The sequence below is a fragment of the Clupea harengus genome, chromosome 16 (genome assembly GCF_900700415.2).
Source record: "Clupea harengus chromosome 16, Ch_v2.0.2, whole genome shotgun sequence".
NCBI classification, from domain to species: Eukaryota; Metazoa; Chordata; class Actinopteri; order Clupeiformes; family Clupeidae; genus Clupea; species Clupea harengus.
The window spans coordinates 23,699,475-23,719,088 of record NC_045167.1 but is presented as its reverse complement, the minus strand read 5'-3'; the positions used below and the strand labels follow the sequence as shown (position 1 = coordinate 23,719,088).

The 19,614-nt window shown below is 44.7% G+C and overlaps 1 protein-coding gene across 3 annotated transcripts in view; it reads left to right on the top strand.

Moving 5' to 3' along the window:
• Positions 1-19,614, top strand: part of ptpro (protein tyrosine phosphatase receptor type O) — a 57,288-nt gene that overhangs the window by 26,798 nt on the left and 10,876 nt on the right. For 2 of the 3 annotated variants that reach the window (XM_042710117.1, XM_031582409.2), the window contains exons 3-16: positions 344-499; positions 1,175-1,327; positions 2,527-3,156; positions 3,964-4,125; positions 5,198-5,394; positions 5,965-6,085; positions 6,222-6,415; positions 8,172-8,283; positions 8,913-9,076; positions 10,684-10,804; positions 12,977-13,110; positions 16,172-16,310; positions 17,161-17,281; positions 17,871-17,939. In XM_042710117.1, the coding sequence (XP_042566051.1) occupies positions 344-499; positions 1,175-1,327; positions 2,527-3,156; positions 3,964-4,125; positions 5,198-5,394; positions 5,965-6,085; positions 6,222-6,415; positions 8,172-8,283; positions 8,913-9,076; positions 10,684-10,804; positions 12,977-13,110; positions 16,172-16,310; positions 17,161-17,281; positions 17,871-17,939 (2,473 nt within the window). Of the gene's footprint in view, positions 1-343; positions 500-1,174; positions 1,328-2,526; positions 3,157-3,963; positions 4,126-5,197; positions 5,395-5,964; positions 6,086-6,221; positions 6,416-8,171; positions 8,284-8,912; positions 9,077-10,683; positions 10,805-12,976; positions 13,111-16,171; positions 16,311-17,160; positions 17,282-17,870; positions 17,940-19,567 lie in introns of all 3 variants that reach the window. The other variant, XM_031582408.2, reaches the window with a different exon arrangement.

The following is a 19,614-nucleotide window of genomic DNA, read 5'->3' as shown; positions in this document are numbered from 1 at the left end:
ATCCTGGCCTTGATGTATAAATACTGTCAATATTGGCCTAGTTTCAATAACACAATGTACAAAGTGCAAAGATAATTGTGGTGATTAAACCATCACAAATGCCCTCAAAATCTATGTAAATTCTGCAGAGTTCTTTTTGCTAATGAGATATATCTGTAACGAGCACATATGCATATTTATTAGGCTCTGTGGGGATATCTGCACCTCACACATTTGTTTCTTATTCCATAACACATGATGTGTAACAATATCCCTGTGAGCATAGTTAACATCAGACACAAGGAATCTGCCCAAGGATTAAGATTAAGTTTAAAGAAAAAAAAATGTGTGTCCTCATCTCCAGAGCCTCTGCCCCTGGACAGCGTGGTAATCTCAGATTACAAGGCGTCTCCTGAGACGGGGGTGGTCTTTGAGATTAGCTCGCCCGAGAGGAACGTCTTCAGCCGGGTGAACATCAGCTACACGGAAGGCAGGGAGCAACGCTACATGCTCTATAAAGGTCAGTGTGCAGGATTCAATTCAATTCAATTCAGTTCAATTCAATTCAATTCAATTCAATTCAATTCAATTCAATTCAATTTTATTTATATAGCGCCAAAACAATAAAATTGTCTCAAGGTGCTTTAGGATGGCAGCTGCTGTCTCAAGGAGGAACAAAGATTGGATGAACAAACGGACAAACACATTTTATAAAATTTAATTAAATACATATTCATTGAATGAATGAATGAATGAATTCATTAATTAATGGACAAAATGATTGACTGAGTGAATGAACACACAAAGTAACGAGCTAACTCACCCTCAGTTCATTTCCAGCCACTTTCTTTCTACAAATTAAGGCATACCTAACTGATTTTTGAGGTTTTGAGTTTTGTGGTCGTTCTGTAAATAAATAGGGTTCTGAATTGAATTGGTCAGTTCTAATAATGATCATATTTTCATATTTGGCACCGGTCGCTGTTGGAGCCACTGATGCATATGATTGTTTCAGATGGTTTATTATTGTGCATTTATGTCACAAAGGCTCTAGGATCACACAATGCTGGTTGACTAATTGCTGAGCTCTCTTTGTGTGTGTGTGTGTGTGTGTGTGTGTGTGTGTGTGTGTGTGTGTGTGTGTGTGTGTGTGTGTGTGTGTGTGTGTGTGTATGTGTGTGTGTGTGTTTCACAGACTTCTCCAAGGGGAAAACGGTCTTTAAGCACTGGCTACCGGGAACCTGCTACAGTAACATCACCTTCCAGCTAATCTCCGAGGCAACGGCCAATAAGAGCACCCTGGTCCGCAAGAGTGAAGTGGGCCACGAGCCACGTCATCACAGAACAGGTACCGAACTGGTCCCAGAACAGCTCTGGTTGGCGTACAGCCGTGTGTTGGCATCGTCAAACAAGTACACAGTAGTATAGTGTGTGTAATCAGCTTTGGGAAACATTTACTTCTGATAAAACATGGGAAAGGATTCTTCTGCTCTCAGAAAAAGCTTGAACAGAAATATTCAAGTATTCATGAGAGGATGATGTTCTTTACTGTCCAAACATTACATACATTCATTTCATGCTACAGATATCTGATATGAGACCAGTTTGTATGTCAGTATGTACAGTAGATGTACATTATATAGTACCCCTCAGTTGTCCCAATGCTGGACACTGCCATTTTGTTTACCATCACATTAAACACAAAATAAAAGCTTCCAGTCTTAACTTGTTTACAGTCACCACACGCACACGGTTGGTTAATGAGGAGCTGGTGTGAGGCTACACAGCTAGCCATCACTGCGCATTGCAGTACGAGGTATAGATTCAGACATTAGGTCCTTTAAATCATTTACATTTCTAGAAGTTAATGTGTTGGCATTGACGAACATAGAAATAAGAGGGTCATGTTTGATCAATTTAACGTTAAGCTGGTGAGAGGCGCGTTAGCGGTAAAGTACAAGTTCACACCTCACTTCTTACATTCTTATATCCCCATTTACCATTAGTTACGCATCAGTGGACTTTATGGTGGGTCCAGTTAGGTCGTATTACTGCAGTCAGCTGCAAGATGTCAGTCTTGGTCTGCTGCTGGTCTCTTCTCATTAGCGTTTGCATTAGAGTTCCCTGCGGAAGAGCTCCTCCTGAGCCATTAATTATTGAAATGAGTAAAAAATCCTATATAAAATCCTTGGGGCTACTATTGCAAAGGCCGCTTGTGTGTGTGTGTGTGTGTGTGTGTGTGTGTGGGTGTGTGCGACCCTGAAGGACATCTCCTTCCCTTCGAATGGATTTCATTTCACCCCGTGTTGTGTTCGGTGAGGTGTGTGTGTGTGTGTGTGTCTGTGTGTGTGTGTCTGTGTGTATGTGTGTGTTTGGTGGGGAGGCATCATTGATTGTTCTGGTAATTTGTCCTCTGGGTGGTTAACCCCCAACTCGTATTGGCCGTGGCCAATTAGGAAGAATCTGAACCTGTTTTTCTCATTCTTTTCTCTTCTTCTTCTTTGTCCTTCTTCTCTTTTTCTCTTCTCGTGTGCCTGGGCGGTGCAGTGCCCAACCCCCCGTTGAACATCTCGCTCAAGGTCGTGCACCTCAACGGGAAGGTCGTGCGGGGGAGCTTGCTGAAGGAGAGCCTGGCGGAGGGGGGCAGGGGTCAGCAGGACTTCCCCAAACCTCGCAAGGCCCGCGACGTGCCCCTCATGGACGAGCAGGAGCAGGAGCAGGAGCAGGAGCAGGAGCAGGTCCAGGCGGAGAGCCAGGAGGAGGAGGCGAGGCCGCAGGAGGTGGCCGGAGCCTCTGCCACCCTGAGGCCTGACGCCATCCAGAGCCTGAACGCCAGTGTGCCCGACCACACGGACGATTACGCCGATGTGAACGCCAACACGGAGGCTGTCACCAACAGCAACGGTTACACTGGCAACGAGTCGGCCGAGACCGAGGCAGTCACACAGTTCTATTGGCCAGAGCCCACGGGAAGCCCCTCCCCCACGGAGGAGGGGTTTGTAAACGTGGTGGTGCCGGAGTACGAGGACTCCAATGAGCCCGGCTCGGCCATCGACCTGCTGACAGAGGCATACATCACCCCCACCCCACTGCCCCCCATCCTGCTGGAGTTGCGCTGGCTGCCCCCCCGACCCCCCACCGCCTTTGATGGCTTCAACATCTTCGTCTACCGTGATGGTGCGTCTTTAAACTCTCTCTTCTATAGTCTTTAAACTCTCTCTTCTATAGTCTTTAAACTCTCTCTTCTATAGTCTTTAAACTGTCTTCTATAATCTTTAAACTCTCTCTTCTATAGTCTTTAAACTGTCTTCTATAATCTTTAAACTCTCTCTTCTACAGTCTTTAAATTCTCTCTTCTATAGTCTTTAAATTCTCTCTTCTATAGTCTTAAACCTCTCTTCTATAGTCTTTAAACTCTCTCTTCTATAGTCTTTAAACTATCTTTTCTATAGTCTTTAAATTCTCTCTTCTATAGTCTTAAACCTCTCTTCTATAGTCTTTAAACTCTCTCTTCTATAGTCTCTCGCTTCACCTATGAAGGTTACCTCAGTCACTGATATTTGCTGTTTAGATTTTAAAACTGTGATATGTTAGATTTTTGAATTTGTCTGTTTGATACCTGTCTATCGGGTAAATTAGACTTAAAAACAGACATCTAATCCTCTGGTAACTCCTTGGATGCTTTCTTGCTTTTACTTGTGTGAGCTTCGAGGCAAGGGTGTTAAAGCTTTGAAGTGGCCCATAAGGCTTGTTGATGTAGTCTTCTGGGTTCCCGGTTCTATTGTTTCAGTACAGCAGAGCATAGTAAAACATCCAATGACCCAAAAATATGCAAGGGCTGTTAGTAGTTTATAATAAGAACTTAAAGCAAACCAATTATAATGGAGTAAATGTATCTTTGGTACTCGAGAAATATTTTTCAGGCAGGTCATTTTCTTAAGTTTCACAGGGTTCTTGCGGTCTAAATTGTCATGTCATTTACAGGGAACTCGACTGAAACAGCCACAGTGGATGAGAACACACACGAGTTCTTCACAGAACTGACGGAACCGGGAACGTACCGTGTGCAGGTCACAACTCTCAGTTCCTCTGGAGACTGTGATGCCCGTGAGAGCATCGCTGACACCGGATTCACCTTCTACCTCAGTATGTACCTCCCTCTCACCGCACCGGCTGCTTGCTCTGTCTGTCTTTACAGTACTTACTGTTCTCAAATCAGTCACAGCAATGGGTCTTAAGCTTAGTAGTCAAGCATTTTGAATGGAAATTTCCACTGAATAATTTATCAGGCCTTGGTATGCCTTTATTCCTGCATAAGGAAGCAAGGTAAAGGCTATGTTTACCAAGGATTTGCACTGAACCCTCATCTTTTATGTTTTTACAGTACAGAATCCAGGACATCACCTTTGTGTTTTATTTATTGTAGTTTTGGGGCAATTGTAATGATGATTTATGTAATGATCATAAAGTCAACAATCAAGTCAACAATGAACAAGTATGTGGTGTCACGTGCACATGAAAGTTACGTGCTACAGATTAAATCTTTTGTAATGTACCTAAAAATCTTAAGATGAAATCAGTTTCTCTACCCTGGGCTGCCAGATAACCATGGCAACACTGCCTGCTGCTGTATCAAGTATATATAAAAATTAAGCACTACTGTTAATACTTATACTAATTAATTAATGCCAACTGTGAAATGTAAGTGCTTTATGGTACTCCAGAAAATAATCTCCTGCCATAAATACTTTCCCCTGTTATAAAGTAAAGAAGCTGTCTTACCAACTCCACCTGGTGGCTCCCCGAATGGGCTATACGCTTAAATAAACTTCAAATAAAGTTGACCTCATCTCCCTCACTTCAACTGAGCCAAACTGGAACAAAATAGAATAGAATTGAGCATATTGGAATGGAATTGGGTAAAGTTCGGTGGGCAAGAGCTACAGTGTTGCCCGACCCCCCCCTAGCTCACACTGCAGAACAGAAATGGGGTCAAGCTCAGTCAGGAAGCCACAGTGATATTGCCCCCTCCACCCACACTTGCCCCCAGATGTTGCCCTAGGGGCCCCCAGGCTCCAGCGGGTGGTGCAGCCCACAGAGCAGCCAATAAGGAGGTTCAGAGTTGAATATACTTTATATAATGTGCCCATCCAATCCGTCAGTCAGGATGCCCCAGCGGTATTGCCCCCTCCACCCTAACTGCCTCCTGTGCCCCCAGGTCCCAGTGGAGAGTGGCTGGAGCAGCCCTCGGAGCGGCCGCACTCGGTGAACGTGCGGATGCTGAGCTCCAGCACAGCGGCGGTGAGCTGGGCCCCCACGGCCGAGAGCCACAACGGCAGCCTGGTGTCCGTGCTCTCCCTCACCTGCCTCAAGGCCAGCCTCAGCCAGCGCATGGAGAATAACTACTGCTCAGAGGTGACCTCACCGTACAATACAGTACACTACAAATTCAGTATACTGGCTGAGTGTACAGGATTTAGAGTAAATTAACACATACACGTGTCATATTAGCCAGCACACAGAGAACACATACTGTATGACTGTACGATACAAAATGTTACTATTACAGAGTAGTAAGGTAGATATTGCAGTGGAGATGAACACGCATACACACGCGCACACACACACACACACACACACACACACACACACACACACACACACACACACACACACACACACACACACACACACTGTCAGTGAATGCATGGAGAACAGCCTGTGGCACAGAGCAGATATCCTTCCAATACAAACTCATTAAACTTGCCAAGTGTAGCGACGCACTGAGGGCAGACAGTGAGGCACAGTATGGTTGAACAGCAGTGGGGGGGAAAGGATGTCTGGAATAATAAACATTACCCTGAAGTTACAGAAAAAAGGAAAGACGCCTGTTGCGGGTTTACTGTGAATACCGCTGAATAGTTGCCTCTTGTAGCCTTGTCTCTGGAGGGTTGTGTTCAAGCTCATATCTGAATTGCTGTGCAGGAGAACATCACCAGTGACGTCATCACAAACCTGATGCCAGGTGCACAGTACAGGGTGGTGGTTTACCACACCAATGGCCCTCTCATCAGCCCTCCCTCTGAGCCAGTCATCATCGACATCGGTGAGTCATCCTCTAGGTCTGATTGGCTGAAAGCATGTCATATATCATCCATGGTGTTCCTGATTGGCTGAAAGCGTGTCATATATCACCCATGGTGTTTCTGATTGGCTTAACCTGCTGTCTGTCATCACACCAGAGCCAACAGGAGTGCGGGACTTGGTGGTGTACCCGCTCAGCCCCACGACGGTCATACTGAGCTGGCAGAGGCCGTACCACGTGGCCTTCCGCAAGTACGTGCTGCAGACGTTCTTCTTCAACCCCGTCACGCTGGCGTCCGAGTGGACCACCTACTACGAGATCGCCGCCACCGCGTCAGTCATCGCCTCTGTGGTAAGCGCAAACCAGAGCTGTCAAAGACATTATTTGAAGTTCACAAAGTAAAAGCCCTGTTGTGTGTTGTCTTAAAGCAGCACTAAGGAGAAGGTTTTGCCCACTGGTTGTGCAGTTTTGATGTGGGTATTTTTTTATCCTAACCCTTCTGACACAATAGGTCATGGTTTCCAGATGTTTCACAAGAATCAGTAATATTCGTGTTGCATACATTTGAAATACAATTAGTAAGTGACTCAAATTGCATTGCATTTTATTTGAATGAAAACATAAGAAACTACTATAGGCTATGTTTTAAGGTACTTGCAAAGACTACCATCTAATCAACAAGAGAGTAGGGGATGAATGGCTGAATCAGTGTCTGAATTAGGCCAAGGTCATAGTCTATCACTGTGTGCAAACAGCCAAAGTGAAGAGCCAGGTCAAAGTCTATCACTGTGTGCAAACAGCCAAAGTGAAGAGCCAGGGCTGCAGTGAGGGTGATACTGTAATGTCCTGATCTATCATGGCCGCCGAGCCGGTGCCAACATTACCACGAGTGTGTGCGTACGTGTGTGTCTGTGTCTGTGTCTGTGTCTGTGTCTGTGTCTGTATGTGTGTATGTGTGTGTGTGTGTGTGTGTGTGTGTGTGTGTGTGTGTGTGTGTGTGTGTGTGTGTGTGTGAGAGTGCGAGTGGTGTTTGTGTGTGTCTGTGTCTGTGTCTGTGTCTGTGTCTGTGTCTGTGTCTGTGTCTGTCTGTGTGTGTGTGTGTGTGTGTGTCTCTGTGTGTGTGTGTGTGTGTCTGTGTATGTGTCTGTGTCTGTGTGTGTGTGTGTGTGTGTGTGTGTGTGTGTCTGTATCTGTGTCTGTGTCTGTGTCTGTGTCTGTGTGTGTGTGTGTGTGTGTGTGTGTGTGTGTGTGTGTGTGAGTAAGAGTGGTGTTTGCGTGTGTGAGTGTATGTGTGAGTGTGAGTGTGTGTGAGTGAGAGTGAGAGTGGTGTTTGCGTGAGTGTGTGTGTATGTGAGTGTCAGTGTGTGTGTGTGTGTGTGTGTGTGAGTGAGAGTGGTGTTTGCGTCGTAATTACGGCAATCCGAGGATGGCATATAATGGAGGCATTTCATTTTGACACCACATGATGTTTTCTCCAACATCAAGAGAGAGAGAGAGGGAGAGAGAGGGAGAGAGACAGGGAGAGAGAGAGACAGAGAGAGAGACAGAGAGAGAGAGAGAGAGAGGGAGAGGGAGAGGGAGAGAGAGCACCAGTGGTAAACTTTAGACACAGTAGTATGTGAGTTTCAGTGGGGGTTATACAAAGATTCCACACGCAGACAGACGCAGATCAGTGTGTTTTTACATTGAAGATGATACTTTATTTTGATGCGTTAGTGACACACTATATCCACTACACTGACAGCATCCCGCAGGGGAGCGGTGTGATAGCAGACCATTTGCTCCTGTTTATAACATGGGATTTGGCATTATTTTATCTGTCAGATGAAAAGACACTGTCACTCCTGATATTTAGACTGTACTTAACATCGCTCCGTGGGTTAAGTGTTCTGCAAACCTAACAGCATAGTGACTTTAAGTAGAGAGGATACCATTGTGGGTGGTCCAGTCTGGTCAAAAACAAAAAGACAGGTACAATCACATAACATTGTGTAGAGAGGATGTTCTCAGTTACTGGTACTGAAGGAATGGGTTGTGTCACTATGTGGGCACTGTACCCATGGTAACATGGCATCCTCAATGTCCCATTCTCTACCCTCAACCACAGAGAGTTGCCGACCTCCTGCCTGCCTGGTACTACAAGTTCCGCGTTACCATGGTGACCTGGGGCGACCCTCCACTCAGTTGCTGTGACGGCTCCGCGGCGAACTTTGTGACAGGTAACCTCACTCACAGGGCATCCAACAGGGGGAGGGGTGGACGACCAGAATTGTGTTGAGTTGTATGCGTTGGAGTTGAGTTGTAAGTGTTTGAGTACTGTCGTGCAAAATGCTTGCAGATTTTAGAGTTGGCTTTTGATCCGTGCTTTCACTTAGATAAGCCACCATCTGTTGCACAGATACAAATTTTGCAGTTAATGTCACAGACTATTTATTTATGAATTCATTTTGAAAGCATTTAATATGCTGACTGACGTAAAACATTAATGGGTAACATTAAAAATGGTCGCAATAGCCTGTAATGGATAGCATCAAAGGAGAGGTTTCAAATGAAAAAAAAATAATCTCTGAAAAAAAGCAGACAAGTGTATTGACCTAGAATTCTGTGTTTTTTCTCTCTCTCTCTCTCTCTCTCTGTCGCTCTCTCTCTCTCCATAACTATTTATTTTTTTCTCTCTTATTTGTCTCAATATCTCATTTGTCTCTACCTGTTTGCACATCTCTTTCTCTTCCTTTTTCTCTTCCCCTCCCCATCTATCTATCTACCTATCTATCTACCTACCTATCTATCCATCCATCCATCCATCTATCTCTTTCCATCTATCTCTCTCTCCCTCTGCCCCCCACAGCCCCCGAGGCTCCCCACATCTCCTCCGTGGACTACTCCCACGGTCAGCTGTACGTGCGCTGGACGTACGGCGACCTCTTCACCGACCTCACCCACTCCAGGATGCTGCACTGGCAGGTGGTAGCCGAGGGCAAGAAGGGTTCCAGGAAGCGCTTCTCCATTGACGTGAGTCACCCTCACAACTCCTTTCACAGCTTTTTTTTCTTTTTTTCTTTTAAGATTTATTTTTGGGCTTTTTGCCTTTATTCAGATAGGTTTTTGGACAGGAAATAAGACGGAGAGAAGAGGTGGGGAGTGGGATCGGGAAATGACAGCGGGTCGGATTCGAACCTGTGTCCCCGTGGGCATTCAAGCCCGTATATGGTACGGGGCTGCTGCTTGCGCCACAGTGCCCCCCCTCATAGCTGTTTTTTTTATCAGTAATTAATTCAGTTAGTTAGTTTGATTGTATCTTACTTTTAATCGATAATAGTTTTGTTGTTTCACGTCTCCTGTCGTATGACTGAATTACCTACAAGGGCAGGGGACTGACTTGCAACAGGGAACTGGGTGGCAATTCATTTGTATTCGTTTTACTCATTTTCACTTGTTATCATATCCTTAGTGTTCAGAAAGGGGAAGTTGTGACTAGTCTCTTGGGGAATATGAATAAGGGGGTTGTTAATCATTTTCAACATTTGGTGGCTTGGTGAGTGCTTGTGTTCTGAGGGTACTATTGGTTTTGTTCTCGGGGCTTTGTCATTGGGAATCCTGACCGGCTTTTTGAGGACCGTTAAAAGCTCTCATAGTCTCCGATAGCTCAGTTCAGTTTCAGTTTTTACTGGAGCTGTTTTTCACAGAACGTTCTCACAAAGAAGCTTTTTTTTCCACAGACATCTTAGAATGCCAGTCCCAAACGCTAATGTTGTACTTGGCCCAGATCTCCGTCTGCTGAAACGCTGGGGCTCTTATCAGGGGAAGCTAGGTGTAAACCGAGCTCTCTCTCCAGACATGGGCGGCTCAAAAGGGCTGCTGGACACGCCGTATCGATCCCAGCCTCTCTGTCCACGAGAGGCCTCGCCCAGACCTGACTGCTACTGGAGAAGTGCGAGACCTGTGCCTAATGATGCCAATTACGCTACTCACAGACATGTTTATCTGAGAGAGGACACCATGTCTATTACCACTTAACCACCAGTCTCGGTTAGACATTAGGGGTAACCCACCCAGCTTCCAGACAACCACAGGGTTAGGTAATTACAGAGCTCTAAAGACTACACTGTCAGCAAAGGCTGACTTTTTTCTTCTGTTGTAGGAGGTTTACTAATCAAAAGGAAGACTAAAAACACAACACACGAGAGCAGTTTATAGATGTTGAATTGATTCTGCAATCACTGCTTTGTATTTTGTCTGTTACTTTAAGCAGCTGTGTGAGTTGTAATAACTAACATTAGCCTGGTGAAATGGCTTCTAGCATTCTAGTATTGTGTAGTATTGTACGAGCTGTTTCTCAGAACACAGTGCAGTCTGTCAGATGATACAGCTGATTCATATTTCCCGTTTGAGCAAGGTTTATTTCCGTTGTGGTTTTGGGCAAGCAATCCAACCTGAGGGAGAATTAGGAAATGAATCTCTAAAAAGAAGAGAGGAATCATTGATCCGGTGGCTCAGTGTCTCACAATCTAGCTTTGTCTCTATCCTTTGTGTCTGATACCTCTCTGAAAGACTTGACACGAGCCTTGCTGAATAGGACAGCCGATTAACGGTCGGTTTGCCCGTCTCGTTCTCACCAGGTAACCCGCACCATGATGAAAACTACCATGGCGTTGCCGCCGGGGGACATCTACAATCTAACCGTCACCGCCTGCACCGAACGTGGCCGCAACACCTCCATGCCCCATATCATCAAGCTGGGTGAGTTTCAGGCAACAGTTAACAACTGGATGAGATTCCCATACAACAATGACCAGGCAAACTGGGTTTTAACACATACAGTAGTGTGTGTGTGTGTGTGTGTGTGTGTGTGTGTGTGTGTGTGTGTGTGTGTTAGTGTGTGTGTGTGTGTGTGTGTGTGTATGTGTGTGAGAGAGACATAGAGAGACTGATTGTGTGTGTGTGTGTGTGCGTGTGTGTGTGTGAGAGAGAGACATAGAGAGAGACTGATTGTGTGTGTGTGTGTGTGTGTGTGTGTGTGTGTGTGTGTGTGTGTGTGTGTGTGTGTGTGTGTGAGAGAGAGACATAGAGAGAGACTGATTGTGTGTGTGTGTGTGTGTGTGTGTGTGTGAGAGAGACACATAGAGAGAGACTGATTGTGTGTGTGTGTGTGTGTGTGTGTGAGAGAGAGACATAGAGAGAGACTGATTGTGTGTGTGTGTGTGTGTGTGTGTGTGTGAGAGAGACACATAGAGAGAGACTGATTGTGTGTGTGTGTGTATGCTACACAGAAACTGGGGCTGAACTCAGCAGAGAGAAAGATCTGACTGACAGTAGTCTGACACTTATCCCCTGAGATTATCCTTTATTGTTTTGCTGTAATAGAAGATTGTTGTGCGATATCAATAAAATATATGTATTACTCCCGCTAGCAAGGAATAGTGTGTAGCTTCAGTCAGGGGCTTGGCTGATGTTTGATAGAAGGTGTGTGTGTTACTAGAGTCAGGTCTAGTGCATATTGGACTCTAAATTCATTGATGTGCTCCGCAGCTGGCAACACGCAAAGTCTGCCACACATGACGTAAAGCTAATTTAATAACTTGGCAAAATGATTTTATAATGTGAGGAAGAGTCTAAGGGCAAACACGAGTGGGTCAGCGCGATGCTGGTGTGTGTCCGCTCACACACACACACACAGCGCTCCATGAGCGCAATGCTGGTGTGTGTCCGCGCACAAGTGTGGGAGTCCCATGTATAAATGAGTAACACCTTTTTCTGTGAAACTTCTAAATGATTAAATGTAGCGCAGACCGTCCACACAAGGACCTCATTCTCTTCTGGTGTAAAGCGACCGGAAATGTGTTGACGGCTGTGAAGTAGCACAATTACTGAGCAGCTCCGTGTGAACGTTAATACTGCCTGGTTGAATCATTGTGATTGGCTGATAAAGAATGAAACAGCCATTCATTACTCGACCCATTTATGCTTGATTGCGCCCTGCTTTGTGTCAATGAACTAAGCAAATCTAGGTATCCTAGGACATAAGCACTTTGAGCTGCATTCTTTTGCATGAAAGGTGCTATATAAATAAAGTTTATTATTATTATTATTATCCCCGCTTATTCTCACTGAGCGGCTGCTGAGGCAGGAAGCCCATTGGTGGAGCTCCTCGCCCTGTTACATTAGGGCCCAATGTGTCCCTTCCCAGAACACCACTCATGTCATAGACATGTAATGGCAGATGCCACACACCAACACTCTTATGGCTAATGATGTAGTCATGGTGATGTCATGTCATGTTTGAAATTAGGGTCCACTATGTAAGTATGCTAACTCCCTTAGCGTAGGCCTGTGTGGTTGGACGTGCATCTGTGTGTTTGGACTGTGTCCTATTGAGAGGGCTTTTTAAAAGTATCCTAGAATGCCATACAGTGGGTAAGTTTGTTTAAAATCTCTTGGATGTAATTGAACTGAAAATGCCTTTTTTTCAATTCAGAACCTGTTTTCTTTCAAACGAGGGATGTTTATTGCCATGTTACATGTAGGCTACGCTTTTCAGAGAAAAAAAGGCATTTGTACTATCTAGAGAAATATTATATATATACAGTATATCTATATATATCTCCATATTATATGCATATGCTTCTTCATTTCAGGTGAAAGAGAGGTGTGAGTGTGCATCACACACACACACACACACACACACACACACACACACACACACACACACACATTGCCTGTCTCCTATCTTGTGTTGAACTAAAGAACAATTATTTTTGTCTACTTTGCTTTTGCTTTCTTTTTTCCCCTTTTTGAGGAAGTTGCTTAGAGCTTAGTGGCGTAATGCAGCCGTTCCTCACAGAGCTGCTCCGCACTCCAAGAGGCTTTCTGTTTGTCTGACTCAGTGTCGTATCGTGTTTTGTGTTCACATAGAACCGGCGCCGCCTAAGTCCCTGTACGCCGTCAACGCCACGCACACCGCCGTGACCCTCCTGTGGAGCGAGGAAGGGGTCGTGGACTTCTACCAGATCCTCTGCAAGCCGCTCGGACCCAACAAAGAGCTCAAGGTAAAGACACGCCACGTTTGGCAGAGGACGGAGAGAAGCGTTTAAGCATTTGTGTGTGTCTTTCCTGTAGAAGATCTCGATCTCATGAAAGACCATGAGGACCACAGCTTATGTTTATGATGTGGACGGTTGCAAAAGATCAGGAGGTGTTTTGATGTGTCTGTAGAATGTGCTCCACTGTCAGGAAACTGCCATCAGAGAGGGAAAAAGGACGAAACTCCAGTGACAGTAGTGAAGATCAGCTTCAGTTTTCTTCAAATGGCTTAAACACTGTGTTTTTACAGGTCACACCATTTTTGAAACCTGTCACTCAAACAGCAAATTCTCACACCAAATCTGCAAAACCATGAGCTAATTCTCAGCCTTTGACTTCATTTCATAAAACACCTTTTTGCAAAACCTTACACACATTGTTCACTGTCTAAGGCACAGTGAACCGACCTTGAACACTTCAAAATGCAAGACAAATACATTGGTGTTGTTGTTGATGAGTTGCTATGACAATACCTAAATAGGAGGCTGGGTACAGTCCCACAGTCCCTTTTCATGTATCACGTAAAGAGGGTCAATTTAGTTTTTGACATTTACATAGCCTACTATAAAATATTATGTACGATGTGTTTCCAAACTGAACACTTTCAAATGCTGTTTTGGTGACGCAGTGTTCTGTTAAACGTCTTTGTTACTGGTACAGCCCTCTGCAGCCTAAATGCCCTAGCATTTATTTGTTGTCTAAATATATTTCAGTTTGCTGTAATGAACTTTCAGGCAAACTATTTTGTGTTTTGAACATTCTACAGTAGCACTGAAAATTCAAAAGGGTACTGTGTGTGTGTGCAATGCTGCGGTTCACAGTGTTTTGAAAAACTGAAAAAAATTACTGAAATTTGTGTAAATCCTCTATTTGTGTATTTATGTATTCAGTCTATTGTCACCGGATTTGTCAGACTGCTCCGTGAAGTCCACTGTAACATTGTAACTGCAAAAGGCTTTAGCCTAACAAAGACAGGAGTGTTTTAGCTTTATCATACTAGTGTGTAGTTAGTGATTGAAAAAGTCTAACCATATGAATGGTTGTGTTTACCTTCTGACACAAATGTTACATTTTGAAAAGGGATTTGAAAAGGGAGTTTTGAATGCAGTGTTTCATTTTGACGGAGACTTGTGGTGTTTTGCATTTAGTGTGTGCAGTTTTGTAAATTGTGTGTAAAGTTTAAAAATAATTTGACCTAATTTCAGAAAACGTAGTAAGCAGTAGCAACACACTGTGAAGCAGCTGCAAAGTGCTTTGGTCTAAAACTAGCATGCTAACTAAAAGGCAAGCAAAAACCTTGAAAATACCAACAACAGCTCAGTTGGCACTGATAAAAGCTTGCTAACGTGCTGACTGGTGTCTTTTGGTGATATAGTTGCTAATGTCGTGCTGGTAAAGCTTTTGTGGAGTGGTCTGTCACGGACCACAGAACCACATAGTGCATAGCCTGGCAGGCTAGGTATTGGTGTTTCTTTACATGACCGTACACCATCTAAATTAATTTGATGAGGAAGCCAAAACTAGTGGTCTATAAACACATACATCAACAAGTGGCAAGTTGCTGCATACTGTTGCTTTAAGGGTTTAGCATTTTGCTTGAAGTCAGGCTAGATCAGTGAAGTGATATGATTATCAGCTCTCAAGAACAGGAGAGAGGATCTGGAGTGGAGGGATTATCCATGGACTTCACCGGGGATACCGGAATAATAGAAAAGTGTTTTGTAATTGAAATAGGAGCTGCAAGAAATATAATGGCAACGTTTATTCTAATTGGCCTGCAATTTCGGATTCATCCCACATTTATGTGTAGTGTCAAAGCTAATACAGCTAGTATGTTCTATCGTGCGGTCTGCAGTATCTTTTGACTCTGTACTTGTTTTTGATTTGATTATGTTAATGCAGGGTTCGGTTCAGCTGTCCAAACAGCCCTAATGTATTCTTCTGTCTCATTGCTGCTGTGGAATCTAATGTGTGGCTGACGGTGGACCTTTGTTTGGCTTTATGATACCAGCCGCTTGCTCTGTTCTTAGTGCTGGTATGCATTTCAATTGAAGCTGTCCAAACAGTCTCCCCTACACACACATGCTCTCCCCCATCCCCTCTCCCTCCCTCCCTCCCTCCCTCCCTCTCCCTTCCTCCCTCTCTCGCTCTCTGCACTCTGGAATTTTATCGCTCATGCTGTTTGTTATCATTCTCTTGCTTTTGGGCGTTTAATGGCTCCATAGCATGACTTCTCCATGGCAGCACTGGTTAGAGGTGAACCTGGTGCAGAACTCCTCTCACCTTCTTTGGATTTGCGATGTCAGGTCATCTTGACACCTTACTGGGGGGGAGGGGGGGCGGGGGGGCTGTCAAAATGGCCCCTTTTTTATTAGGGTCATTAAGAATGTGGATAGCGAGGGAATGGAATGTGGATGATTTATCCCGTTGCCATGGCGGCAGTGGCATCAGTAAGCAGAACCCTTGGGGGGGGGGGGGATGTGTGTGTGTGTGTGTATGTGTGTGTATGTGGGGGTGGGGTCGTGGGGGGGGATTGACGTAGTGAGCTCACACTGACAGTCCATCTGCCCAGCCTGCCAGCCAGTGTGCCAGGTTCTCCTCACAGACGACTGTTAACTTAAGAGTTCGCAGACAGGGTTGAGAGTTAAACCCCCCTAACCAGGTTATGCGCCTGGGAATCTCCTTAATAATTAGTCCTGTGGTTAACATGGATAGGTGTGCTGAGCTCTCTCTCCTCCTCTCCAGCGAGGCTGTGGGAAGAATGAAAAATGAGGTATGAACAAATAATGATCGTCTCCACGTGAGGATTAGCAGCTGCCGCAAAAGATGCTGCAGAAGCTTGTTCTCCTTCTGTGCCTTTCTGAAGAGTGGGTTTGTCGCAGCTTGTGCGTTTAAGCTTATACAGACAAATAGTATTTACCTTCCGATCGACTCGTGGGAGGCTTATGAGTCATCAGATGGCCCACTGCCTGAGTCACTAACTCACACACACACACACACTGATTTGTCCCTCTTCTCTCCCTGTAGTCCAGAGAGCCCCAGACGTCCCAGTCTCACGTGACCACGGTGGCGGGGCTGCTGCCATCCTCCTCCTATAACTGCAGTGTGACTGGCATCAGCTACAGCACGCCCAGCGAACCAGCCTTCATCACCATCACCACTCTGGGTAGGGCTAACACACACACACACACACACACACACACACACACACACACACACACACACACACACACACACACACACCACCACACACCCAGCGAACCAGCCTTCATCACCATCACCACTCTGGGTAGGGCTAACACACACACACACACACACACACACACACACACACACACACACACACACACCACCACACACCCAGCGAACCAGCCTTCATCACCATCACCACTCTGGGTAGGGCTGTGCACACACACACACACACACACACACACACACACACACACACACACCAGCCTTCATCACCATCACCACTCTGGGTAGGGCTGTGCGACTACTAACAAACTCACAGTACACACCCCCCCCTCCCCAACCACCACCACACACACACACACACACACACACACACACACACACACCACCACGCATGACACATATAGATAAACTCACACACATACTTCCTCAGGAACTCCAGTGAATCTATCTCTGTTAACATACTAACACACTTCCATTGCACCTCCAACACATCTCTGTCTCTTAACCTCACAGAACACACACATACACAGAAACACACACGCTCTCGCTAGACTCTCAGCTATTTCACACTTTGACTATAAATTACAGTATGTGATTTTTTTGTTGTAGGCTAGTGCTAACATAAATAATGTCGAGAGACTGAAGTAAACTAAACTGAACACCAGAATATGTAATCTCTCTGTCTTTTTCTCCCTCTCTCACTCTGTGTGTGTGTGTGTGTGTATGTGTCTGCATATGTGGCTGCATATCTGTGTGTGTGTATGTGTGAATATGTGTTTGTCTGTGTGTTCACGTGTGTGTGCCTGTGTGTGTGTTTTCAGCCAGGGAGATGAACCCCAGCGTGGCAGCCATCTCGGCTCTGGCCGTCCTCAGTGTGCTTCTCATCAGTCTTCTTGTGCTTTTCCTGCTGGTCCTGCGCAAGAAACACATGCAGATGACCAGGTACATGCACACACACACACACACACACACATGAAACACACACGTGCACACACACACACACACACACACACACACACACACACACACACACACACACACACACAGCCAGACATACACAGCCATACTTTACTTTCATCACGTTACATCTTGTAGTAGTTATCACAAGTATACTTTGTAAAAATTATCTCTCTCCTCCTGTTTTGCTCACACACACACACACACACACACACACACACACACACACACACACACACACACATACACACACACACACACACACACACACACAAACATACAAGGCTACACAAATGCTGGCATCATGTAAAACAGCACCACTCATAATCCACAAAGTCCTACAGCTGCAGAATATGCTTGTATTTAACAACCAGTTAGTGAGTTGTACTCCAATGGACAGCCTCAATAAACCTGTTCTGGTTGTACTGAAACATCACAGCTGCATGGGAAGTGATGCTAGTGACCTCTTCCCCTTTTTCAAATGCAGTGCTGACTGGTCAAAACCAATGTGTGCCATATTTGTTCTGTGGTCTGGTATTTTTACCGGCGCGTCTGATTTCATTTCACTTTGCAGGGAGTGTGGCGCCGAAACGTTTGTGAATTTTGCTTCTTTCGAGAGGGACGGCAAGATGCCATATAACTGGTAGGAGTCCCGTCCTCACCCTCTACCACCCCCAAATGTACTTATATGCATGAATCGCAGTGTTACACAGGAAATGATGTTAAATGACTTGTGCTAGTGACTCAGACAATGGACAGCATGTCACTGACGACCAAAAGGGTGTATATATATGAGATGAACATGACTCAGAAACAGCCCCAACAAATCATGATTTCGCAAGGCCAAACAGAAAGGCCTAAGCATGCAAATATCTTCTTTTTTTTTTTTTTTAATCCTCCAAAAATTGGATTACGACTGCTGTCATTCCTCAAACAAGACACAAGCAGCTTTGGCTGCACCGTGGGCCCTGGCAGAGATTTTTGATCAGGCATTGATCAGGGCACACATGGCAGCCTTTCAACTGTCATGCACCAGAGACAGCGGGAAAGAGTGGAGATTTCCCCCCTTCTCCTGGTAGTCTGAGATGGGAATGAGAGGATTTGGGGAGATTGGGCGATTTTCATACGGTACCCCAAAGTGCTTAGGGAAAATACTCACGAGACACAGAGACACACCTCTTAGGAGCGAGATCAGAAATTGTGGAATTATAAAGCTCATAGAAAACAGTAATGTAATGTACAGATATTTATATGATTTAAAAATAATAAAATAATACACCATTTTGAGGTATTTGCAGGAAAGGCTGGACGAGGGGGCTTCAGTGCCTAATCAAAAACAAGCAGGTAGCCATAGAATGTCATATGCAGTTGTGGATTGTGGATAACCTCGAGGAGCATGAAAGCTTGTCCCTCTGCAGCATTCAAATGATTAATATAAGAGCTTAAAGACGGTCAGTTAAGGCAGATCTTGGCTTTTAACCAGTCAAATTGAAGCATTCCGCTGACTAAATTGACTACATTTCTTAAGAGTGTACGTGTCAAATGCAGATTGATGGACATGTCATGATCGAGCAGTAGTAGCATGTTATGCCAGGGATTATAGTGTTTTAGGGAGGTTAGGTTAGCTTCGTAAACCTGTTGTTCTAAAGACATTACAGTGACAGGGGATTTAGAAAACAAATAGACATTTTTCTTCCATGTAGTAATGTTCTCTTACTTTAATATTGGCTTGTGAATGTCTCATGCCAATTTCTGTCACGCGAAACAGCAACAACAGCCATGGCCACTGTTTATTTATTTATTTATTAATTTATTAATTAATTTATTTATTAATTTATTTATTAATGTTTTTTTTGTTTTTTTTGTACTTGATGCATCATGTGTTGTGTGCCCTCTAAACCGTGGCCCAACCGTAAAAGCAGCCTCTCTCTGAAGAGAACTTGTGGAGGGCATAGATTCCTAGTTAGGAGTTATCAAAAGGGCTTTTTGTAATGTCTACCGATCCTGCACCATATGTTTTTACATGACCATAATAATTCGTCATTAAAGAATAGAAAGCCATGGACTGCATGTCACATTAACCCTTGTATCAGTCACTAATTTAAAGTACCTCTCAGTCTCTGTCTGACACCGTAACTAATGGACCACCATGTTTTACCTCTCAGTATCTGTCTGACACCGTAACTAATGGACCACCATGTTTTGTCCCAACTTGTTGCCCCCTGGTGTTTTTTTTTCTTTTTTTTATTCATTTTATTTGAACCCCTTCAGGCGAAGGAGCTTCTTTGCCTTCCTTACTCTTCTGCCATCCTGCCTAT